Source organism: Gracilinanus agilis, chromosome 6 (genome assembly GCF_016433145.1).
Source record: "Gracilinanus agilis isolate LMUSP501 chromosome 6, AgileGrace, whole genome shotgun sequence".
Lineage (NCBI taxonomy): Eukaryota > Metazoa > Chordata > Mammalia > Didelphimorphia > Didelphidae > Gracilinanus > Gracilinanus agilis.
In genome coordinates this window covers 19,643,235-19,654,663 of record NC_058135.1, presented here as the reverse complement: position 1 = coordinate 19,654,663, position 11,429 = coordinate 19,643,235, and the positions used below count along the sequence as shown (strand labels likewise).

Genomic DNA, 11,429 nt, shown 5'->3' with positions numbered 1-11,429 from the left:
ACGGTACTACAAAAAATTATTTTGTTTTTTAAAACTCTTACTTATTGTCCTAGTAACAACTCTAAGGCAGAAGGGCAAAGGCTAGATGAATGGAGTTAAGTAACTTGCCTAGGGTCATATAACTAGGAAGTATCCGAGGCCAGAGCTGAACCCAGGACCTCCCCGTCTCTAGGCCTGGTTGGTTCTCTATCCATTGTGCCACCTCGCTGCTCTATTTTTAATATTTTTATTTTTTATTTATTATTTGATTTATTATAATATATTTTATTTTATTACATTTTTATTTATTTTATATTATATTATAATATATTATATTTAAAAATATATTTCTTATTTATTAAATGATTAAACTAGATGATTATAACCCCATTCACATATGCTTTTCCCTTTTCCCCAACTCTAATACACCCTTGATGGATAATCAGTCAGCATTTCAGTCAAGTGCACCAAAGTATGGGATGAGCCTGCTTCCCACTCTCTTTTAGATATCCTCTGTTTCTTGTCAGCAGTGATTGCTCGGGAGGTCCTGGTCTTTGGTGACCAAAAGTCTTTTATTGGCTGGTGGGCAGGAATTCTACGGTGCCCCCTCAGGCCTCTTCTTGCCAAGCTTGGAGCATATAGAGCGGTCTGGAGAGTTGGATGGAAGGAGATCCATGACCAGTCCCTTCCTCATCCACTGCCATGAGCCTGTGGCTTTCTAGATAAGCCTGAACCTAGGATGGGGCCACATCTCATTTGTGTATTCTCTCCTTTGGTACCTTGCAAAGCCTTGAACCAAACCAAGACACTCCAACTTCCACCCTTGGCACTAATATGAGTTTTGAGACTAATTTAATTAACTCTACAGTTTTTTCCTCTCATCTGTAGCTCTTCTGGTTCTATGGCCTCTAAGCGAACTCTTTGTTCTGAGTCGACCTACTTGCTTGATATTTATGATGGGTACTAGCATGGAATTCTTCTTCTTGGTCCCTTCTATATGCTTTTTAGGGTACTACTGGATAGATGAATGCCATTTGTTTGTTAATTTATTAGTTACTTTACCATTTCTCCCCAAGTCCACTTCAGTAGGGATTATCAATTGCCTACTATGTGTCAGGCACTCTGCCGAGCTCTGCAGATACAAAGAAAGAAAAATGGTCCCTCCCCCCAGGAGCTCCCAGTCTAATGGGGGAGATGACCTGCAAACAACAAACAAAATACATAGACAGATTAAACAGGATCATCTCAGAGGGGAGGCACTAAGATTATGGAGGATTGGGAAAGTCATCTTGCAGAAGATGAGATTTAACTCAGAACCTGAGGAATCCAGGAAAGCCAGGAGGTGGAGATGGGGTTCTAGGCATGTGGAAAAGCCAATGAAAAAAGCCAGTCTGGAGAATGTGTGATTAATCTTTTTCCCACTCCTCCCCAGATCTGTTTGTGTCCTTTAGCTATTAATCAAGATAACCTTGTTGCTGGGATACATGTATTAATTCAAAGACTGTTGCTTTAATGTTCCACTACAGTGTTTCCAGTGGAGAACTCTGTTACCAATTCTGATGTCCCATTTCAGCTAGGTGGTACAGTAAATATTGTCCAGGATTTAGAGTCAGGAAATCTGCCCTCAGATACTTCCTAGCCCTGTGATCCTGGACACGTCACTTAATCTCTGTCTGCCTCAGTTTCCTCAACTGTAAAATGGGGATAATAATAGTACCTACCTCCCAGGATTGTTGTGAAGATCAAATGAGATGATATCTGTAAAGTGTTCAACACAGTGTAAATGCCTAATAAATGCTTGTAAAAAAAAAATTTAACACCTTCCCACCAAAGACAGTGGCAGATTTCTATAGCTGACACCAGTTTGTTCATTCAGTATAATATTTACATGAGTCTTGACTCATTCCTTGCACAGATCATAACAATCCTTCTGGATTTTTATTTGGACTGAACAAAAAATTACTACTCAAATATAACAATCCATTATTTATTTATTTATTCAAGATACCAAACCATGAACTTTTTCTCTAGTCCTTAAAGTAACTCTGAGTCATAGCACTTTAAATATTGTTTTGTGAAGCCCACATGACCTTTACACAGATCCTCCCAGCTATTCAGTAATACCTGGTATTCACCTGATCCATGTCAAATGTCCCCCAAATAGTGTTAGCTTTTTAGGAATTACCAAACCAAATTGTCTTTTTTCTATGTATAATAGAAATCATGCCACAGTACTTAATCCAAGGGCACAGGGACAGGGAGGTTTCTAGGACAGGTTATTGTGAAGATGAGATTAACTCTCCTCTATTTATTCCATAGATTTTAGCCATCAGGAATGTATATACCTCCACTTACGGATTAAGGGGGAGAGGTCTATGACCCACATGGGCTAGTGAGTGACAAATCAAAAATGACTGACTGCCTCCTGGGCAGTCCAAAGCAAAGTTAAAGCTGCCATTGGTCCACGTAAAAGTGGAAGGAAAGAACAGGAAGTGATGCAAAGAACTGTCTTTAAAAATGGTGCTAACTTCCTGTGAGCAGCTTTTTCCCCTTTGAATTTGGCCTTGGAGCAGCATGGGCTTGAGACCTCAGACTGCTTCCCTTTGGACTGCCACATGGGTGAGTTAAAGACTGACTCCCTTTCCTAGTTTTTTCTAAAAGGACTAGCCTCTGGAGAGGCCCCTCATCTTGGGGAAGACCTCATAGCTAGAATCCTTGTTTTAATTTACCTCTGGGCCCCTCCTTTGCTGGGGCCTCTGAAGTCCTGCCTGGTTCAGACCAGGCCAGGGCAGTTGGTCATTTTTGATTTGTCACTCATTAGCACAGGTGAGTCATAGACCTCCTCCCCCACTTAAGGATTAAGTAGGTTTGTATACATTCCTGATGGCTAAAATCTATGGAATGAATAGGGGAAAGTTAATCCCATCTTGACATTATTGCAGGGATAAGTTTAGGTAGATAAGAGCTGGGATATGGAAGGCCCCTTCTATATCTCTCCAAGAAAAACCACATCAAGCATTTTCCAGACAGAAATTTGACCAGACAGAGGAGAATTGCCTGCCCATGTAGTCACTTCAATGCCATAGTCTTAATCCCTGTTTAAAATACAAGCACAGGGTAGGAATGGTAGCACATACCTACAATCTTTTCTTCTGGAAGGCTAAGGTGGGTGGATCTCTGGAGCTCAGGAGTTCTGAGCTGTAATGGACTAAGTTAATCCATACTATATTCAGCTCTCATAAGGAACCCCTAGGACAGTTATGGCAAATCATTTAGAGATGGAATGCAGGGCTCCACCCCCACCCCACCCCCAGACCATGTGCCATGCCAGCCCCTGTTAGAGATCACATGCCATGCCCCCCACCTTACTCCACACAGGGGAGGGAGGAAGTACTCCCATTGGGCCACTGGGCAGAGGGGCGGGTGAAGCAAGGAATGTCCTCAGAGAGTGTAGAGAGGGGGAGGGAAGTGGCCTGAGCTCTCCACTCCCCTCTAGTTTTGCCACCTGTGAACCACCTACCTTACCCCCTGTGCACTCCCACTGGACTGCTGGGCAGAGGGGTGGGAGATGTGAAAAAATGTTCGGGCACAGTGGAGAGGAGTAAGGGAGCAGCTCTGGCTGAGTCCCTGTGCCTTTCTAGTAATGAATTCTGGGGGAGGTCGGGTGGAGGAGGAAGGCAGCTGAGTATCTACAGAGCGTGCTGCTCTATGTGTCATCTTTGGCACCTGTGCCATAGGTTCACCATCACTGCCCTAGGAGCACTAGATTGCCTAAGGAAGGTTAAATCAGCAAAACTTGCAGAGCAAAGCTGATCTAGCCTGGATGAGATTGGGAGACTGAATCATTAACACATAAGCACAGTTTCTGGCATACCAATTCAATTTGACAAACATTTTTAAGCACCTACTATGTGCCAAGTATTGGGGATACAAATAAGAAAAAGTAAGATAGTCCCTTTCCTCAAGGAGCATACAGTCTAAAGAGGGAAGACAAAAATATAAGGGGAAGATAAAAAGAAGCTCAAGAGGGGAGGGTACCACCAGGAACCCTGCCAGGAAGGGAGGATGGAAACCAAGCAGATCCCCTAATGGAACATGGAAAGTCTATTTTAACCTGTGGCCAGATTAACCTAAGATGCTACAACTATGCAATAGCTTCCTTATTTTATAGATCAGGAAACTGAGTCACAGATAGGGGTCACATAGCTGGCAAAGTAACAAAGATGGGATCTGAACTCAGGTCTGTCTTCTGATGGGGGCATCTAGGTGGCTTAGTGGATAGAGTACCAGGCCTGGATTCAGAAATAGTCATCTTCCTGAATTCAGATCTGGCCTCAGACACTTTCTAGCTGTGTGATCTTGGGCAAGTCATTTAACCCTGTTTGCCTCAGCTTTCTCAACTATAAAATGAGCTTGAAAAGGAAATGGCAAACCACTGCAGTATCTTTGCCAAGAAAACCCCAAAAGAAGTCAGGACCAGTCAGACACAAATGAAAACAACTGAACAAAAGCAAAAATGTTTATTTATGTTATATAATCCTTGCATAGGTCTAGTGATACACATGTTAATTACTGCATGCCCTGAAATGTTTGCTTATTATATACTAATGTTATACAAGTACTATAGCTCTAGTTGTCTATTAGTTTTACATTGCATTGCTGTTTCTTCATTCACATAAACACTCATTCTTAAGACTGTCCTGTTATTTTATAGACCTATCAAAATTGATTGCTAATTTGCTTGGCTTTTCCTTTATGCTCCCTGGCTTGTATTCCATGAAGATGCATGTACTGGTTTTATATTTCTTATGTATGTTAGTTATGTATCTTGCACACAATTTAGGCAAGTAGTCACTGAAACAGCCTTCAGTGCTTCAGTGAGGTATAGCTATTGCATATGCCATTGATACCTATTTGCTCCAAATGGCATCCTAAAGTAATTTCTTGATATGTTGATGTGATTACCGTCATTCTTTCAAGAACCAATGTTTACTGTTCATATAAGCAAGGAGTGAAAACTATTTTCTCCCCAGGGAGGAATTTAATCTACCTTTTAGTCTTGAACTCAGTGCAAAGGACGGAGTATGATCTATGGATTAGATATAGTCTTTGGCCTACCATTCCCTGAGTTCTGAAAGGTTTTAGACCCGAACAGAGGAACATATTATCCAGAATGACTTTGTCTTTAGAATGGTTAAGTGAAAAAGAAAAGTATAAGCCAAGAAAAATGGAGATGTAGAGGAGTGTAGAGACTTTCTGATCTTGGTAGATGCGAAGAGAAAAAGGCATAAGAGCATCCCAATTGGAGTCTGTTCTATTCGTGTTTATTTCATTGAATACCACCAAGCATCTCAGCTACTTATAAGGAAGCTGCAGAGAGCCATGGAAAGATGCTCTACTGCCTGTCAGTACTGTGCTATGAGATTCTAGGACAGGGTCATTGTTGAAATTGTGTTGAGGATCCTTCCCTGTGCTTTCCTGAGAACTGAGATCTTTTTGCCTGATAATCTCCTTATTTATTCCCTAACTCTAACCATTTCCTAATAAAAAGTTTGAAAGAAGGCAAGCCAGTCTGCCAGCATCCCATCTTTCCAGCTTTGGGGCAACCACGACCACTTTAAAGGCAATTGTTTCCTTAAACAGTATTATCCAGAATTATCTCAGGATGAGAAAATTTGTACGGTGCTTTGCAAATTTAAAGACCACAGAAGTTCTTGTTGTTATTATCATTGTTCCTGGGTGTTCAGTGTGACAGTATCCTGAGAATACAATACAGTAGAGGGAGATGGAGTATGTGCAGGGCCATATTCCTCCTGAGATATGACATTCTATAAGGAATGAGCTCAAAGAAAAGCCTCACCTTCCTTTAGGAAGAGAGTTTCTCCCCGACTCCTACTACCTTGACAGTTTAGCCTGCTTTGCTTTCTATCACCACCAGCTGCTTATTCAAGTTTTTTTCCTTTTGAAGGTGTTCATTTATACAACAATGTTATTTTTATCATTTCTTTTATTGTGTGGTCTGTTGGTAGATTGATAGCACAATGGATAAAGCACTGCGTGTGGAGTTAGGAAGACCAGAGTCCAAATCGGGCCTCAGACAGTTACTAGTTGTGTGACATTGGGAAAGGGACTTAACCCTGTTTGCCTCAGTTTCCTCATCTGTAAAATGAACTGGAGAAGGAAATCGCAAACCACTCCAGCATCTTTGCCAAGAAAACCACAAAGAGTTGGACGTGACTGAAACAACACTAGGACAACAACTATTGAGCTCAGTTTTACTAATGTTGAACCATCTTTGCATTTCTGGTATAAATCCAACACAGTAATGGGGAAAAAATTTTGAATATGTATTTTTTCTTCTTTTCTAATTATTTATGCAATATTTTATGTCAATATTAATTAGTGCTAACAGCCTATGTTTTTCTTTTTCTGCTTTAGCTTTCCCTAGGTCCATATTTTTAATCAATAAAATATCAACTATGAAAAGGGAAGAAACTATTATGTTAAATGATATATTTGTGTGAAGGCGCCATATTCACTAATAACATGCATTTGGTTTCTATTTCCTCCTATTATAAATATGATATAAACATATGTATAAATATAAATGTAACAGTAAGTCACACTTAAACAGTACTTAAAGTTTCATTGCCCTTTCCTCACAACAACACTGAGAAGAGATACAATATTATATACGAGGAAATTAAAGTTGGCTAACTCTATCAGCTGATACGGCTAGCAAGAAGAGAAGCCACGTGTCCCGATTTCAAATCCATGGTGCCAGCCTACAGGGTCATAGCACCCGAGCTTTTGAGTTGGAAGGATCCAGAAAAGCCCCCTAGTTCAACTATTCACTTTTTACAGATGAAGCCCCGGAAGGGGAGGTGACTTGCTCAAATTACACAAATAGTAAATAGTGGAGTCAAAATTGGAACTGAGAGCCTCTCACTCAACACTCGGTCTTCTTTCGTGTTTCATGTTACGCTGGCTTCCACTAGGCTGTCTTCTTACGGGTCCGAAGTTCTTTCCACCATAAGGAATATTCTCTCCATTATTATGTATGCCTCTCTACACTACATCCTCCACACATACACAGAGAGAGACACACGTATACAACCTCCCACCCAGCTCTCAGTAATTATCTTCTTCCTAACCATTCACAGCCTCCTTCCCCACCATTACTCACTTGACTTGGCTGCCAATTAGAGGAGTGATCTGGGCAAAATTGAGCCTGGATGCAAAATGGACTAATAGGTTTGTCTAAGGAATTTTTACTCTTCCTCCTTGACTACATTAGCAACCAAATAAATATGGGGAGGGGAAGGGGGGGTGGCCTCAGGCACTTCTCCCTTCAGCCAGTTCAATAAAAGCATCCTCAGTGAGACAAGGCAAGTGCAAGTGTGGGATGGAGTGGGGAAGGGGATAATAATTAGGGGGTACGCTCTCTAAGATCCAAATTTGCAAACCAATGCTGACGCGGGCTTCTTTTTGTTGGGATTCTAGTTCCTTTCGAGATTATTTGCCAAGAAGGATGATAAGTTCTCCCCAGACACAAGTCGGAAGTCTTCCCCTCAGGATTCCCAGGTACAGCTGCAACTGACGCCCAAGACCAAGAACAAAATGAAAAGAGGGGAAGCTAATGAGAAATAAGAAATAAGAAAGAAAACAGGATTTTTCCTTCTCCTTTATTTCTTTTTCTCTCCTCCTTTGTTGCTAAAACCATTAAATAAACTTGTCGATTAGAGCACCCATTTAACATAATCTGGTTTTTACTTGGTGATATGAGAATTAGCTATTAATGTCGAAGACACAGCACATAGAAGATTGTGGAATGACTGTGACCTGGATTCAAATTCTCCTTCAGATAACTTATTACCCCTACTTCAGATAACTTACTCTCAGAGAAGTGGTGAGATAATGCAGTAGAAAGTCATGGACTTGGAGTCTAGAAGACCCGAGTTCAATTCCTGCCTTAGACACTTAGTAGCTGTGTGAACCTGGAACTGTCACTTACCCGCTTTCTGCCTCAGTTTCCTTATCTGAAAAATGGAGATAATAATAGGCCCTACTCCCAGGGTGTAAGGATAAAGTAAGATGATATGAGTAAAGTGCATTGCTAATTTTATGTTTCAAAAATGCTAGCTATTGTTGTTATTTAACTCATTAAAACAATCCAACATCTCTCTGTTGTAAATAGTAAATAGCCATTTTTTCCAACTGGATATTTATTTATATATGTACATATATAAATGTATAGATCTATATAGATACATATTTGGGGGTATGTATGTATATGTGTGTCCTCCCCTGGGTTTCATGCTTGCCACGATTTTGTTTTTCTGTTGAAGGCATGTTTGTCTTAGCAACAGATCTGTCTTAAACTATGATGGAAGGTCACGGGGACTTAAGGGAAGCTCCTACAGTCACACAGTCTGTGGTATGTCCTGTGACATACTGAATGTCCTAGGGAGCGAAGACTTTACCATTTTCCTTTGGGGATTTTCTTTTCTTTTTTTTTTGCATCAGGGACGTTGGCTCGGAAGCCTGTTCCAGAATTAGGATGAGCAAAGTTACTTGCTTGTGCTTGGAGTTGGAGAATGCCTCTGTGAAATTTGAAGCCAGGGCAGCCCCCATGTGCCTACTCTTCAGAGGAAGGGTTTATTTCTGGGCTCTGTCCATCCTACCATGTGAAGTCAGAGAATCTGCAGTGCTGGCAGATAGAAACTAACAGGTGCTGGTGATCCTTTTTTTTTTTTTTTTTTTTTTTTTTTTTTTGGTGATTTCATCACTGTGAGAAACTCACAGCAACCGGTCTCTGACTTGGAAATGACTATTTCTTAGAGCAGGACTTCTTAGCCTGGATTCTACAGATGACCAAGAATTCAGTGGGTCTGAGAACTTGGAAGGTTAAAACAAAAATGCAGGATTGTTGAGGGGGTTTTTCCACTGACCTCTAACTGAAATTTAATATCGCCTTCAATTATAAATGTAGGTGACAAACCACAATAGTATTAGCACTGCTTGTGACTGTCACGAATAGAGATCAGAGATATTTTCATATCATATTACATTTGAAAATTGATTGGATGTTCAGCACATTCCTGTTGCCTTGTCAAAGAATATTCCATGGTTGAAATGGTCTTACTAAATTTAGCCAAGCAACAATGGTCTTCATACTGATATGATATAAAAAAATAATAATTAACTTTAACTTGCTTCCATTTAAATATTATCTTGTCATTTGATGTGTCAATAAAGTATATATATATATATATATATATACATATATAGTGCCATAAGACATAGAGATTCTTTTTAACTTAGAAAGAACTATGTGAGACAGTGAAGAATGGAATGAATAGAACCAAGAGAACATTGTATCCAGCTACAGATTTAATATTTGAAGAATAACTGAACTGAGAAGTAGAAACATGAAATATATATATAGTCAGATAATGTCTTCTCTCATGTGGAGAAGGGGGAGAAGGGCTGAATAAAAACAGCAAAAGAACAAAGAAAGCACATACGTTACATCACAAACTTCAAAAATATCTTGATAATTGTATTTTAATACAATTGGCTCCTTTTGTAATCCCATGTGTTTTATTTTATGTATTTAAGAATCTTATTCCAAGAAGGGGTCCATCAGACTTGAACTCCTGCCGGAGGCAGTGGGAGGTTAAGTAAGTAGCCCTTGGGCACATAACCGGTATGGGACAGAGGCATAGGCATGCATGGAAGGAAAAATGGAAGAGGCAAAAGAAATATTTGAAATAGAAACTCCCAACTTCTTGATGCCAACAGTTTTAAGCATTTTTGTACCAGGAACCCCTTTGGCAGTCTGGTGAAACCTAAGAACACCTTTTCAGAATGTTTTATAACAGGAAATATTTCATTTCAGTTAGAGGTTAGTAAAAAGAAAGACGTGATTCCACTCCCTGCGTCCAAGTTCATAGACTCCTTGAAGGCATTTGTAGGTTTTAGGTTAAGAAGTCCTGAACTCTGGATACCTATGATCTGAGCACAACTTGAGCCCAGATCCTTCTGACTTAAAATGTCACTCAAGGTCCTAGGTTCAAACCCAGCTTCAGCCACTTCCCAGCTGTGTGACCCTGGGCAGGTCACTTGACCCCCATTGCCCACCCTTACCAATCTTCCACCTATGAGACAATACACCGAAGTACAAGGGTTTAAAAAAAAATGTCACTCAAACAGGTTAGTTGGTAACAGTTGAAGTGGGGAGTAAAATTTAAATCTATCCTCAGTGGGTAGTTTTGTTGTTTTTTTTTCCAAACTGTTTCTATCATATCAGGATTCAGAATGTTGGGGAAAGCATTATCCTGACTACCTCTACAATTTACATTTTGAAATGTGTAGATATATGAATAGAAAGGCAAAATTCTTTTTTATTAAAGTGCTTTTATTTTATTTTTTCTCAATTATGTATAAAAATAATTTTAACATTTTTTTATAATTTTTGAGTTCCAAATTCCCTTCCTCCATTTTTCTCTTTCCCACTCCTTGAGAAAGCAAGCACTTTGATATAGATTATACATGTGCAGTTACACAAAATATATTTTTGTATTGGCCATGTTGCAAAAGAGAACACAGACCCACCCTCCCCCAAATAAAACAAAAAATTAAAGTTTTTTTTTTAAACCCTTACCTTCCATCTTGGAGCCAATACTCAGTATTGGCTCCAAGACAGAAGAGTGGTAAGAGCAGGTAATGGGGGTCAAGTGACTTGCCCAGAGTCACACAGCTAGGAAGTGTCTGAGGCCAGATTTGAACCTAGGACCCTCCTATCTCTAGGCCTGGCTCTCCAACCACTGAGCCACCCAGCTGCCCCCCTAAAAAAAGTTTTTTAAAGTATGCTTCAATCAATATTCACACTCCATCAGTTCTTTTTCTGAAGGTAGACAGCACTTTTTACCATAAATCCTTCAGAATTGTCTTGCATCTTCATATTGATAAGAATAGCTTGGTCATTCACAATTGATCATCATACAATATTGCTGTTACCATGTCCAATGTTCCCCTGGTTCTGCTCATTTCACTTACATCAGTTCATGTAAGTTCATGTTCTGAAACTCATCATTTCTTATTGCAAAATCAAATACCACAACTTATCTAACCTCAATTGATGGGTATCCCCTCTATTTCCAACTCTTTGCCACCATGAAAAGAGTAACTATAAATTTTTTTGTACATTTAGGTCCTTTTCCTTTGATCTCTTTAGGATACAGACTTAGTAGTGGCATTGCTGGGTAAGAGGATAATGTACAACAGAGACTGATACACTGCAGTAAAATAGAATGTAATGGACTTCTGTACTAGCAGCAATACAATGACCCAGGACTATTCTGAGGGACTTATGAGAAAGAAAACCAGCCACATTCAGAGGAAGAACTATAGGAGTGGAAACACAGAAGAAAAACAACTGCTTGAAC

General features: G+C 39.9%; 1 protein-coding gene across 1 annotated transcript in view; it reads left to right on the top strand.

Moving 5' to 3' along the window:
- Nucleotides 1-11,429, top strand: part of LOC123251842 (protein FAM47E-like) — a 106,628-nt gene that overhangs the window by 87,625 nt on the left and 7,574 nt on the right. The window contains exon 7 of the mRNA XM_044681167.1: nucleotides 7,483-7,609. Coding sequence (XP_044537102.1) covers nucleotides 7,483-7,609 — 127 coding nt within the window. The remainder of the gene's footprint in view (nucleotides 1-7,482; nucleotides 7,610-11,429) is intronic.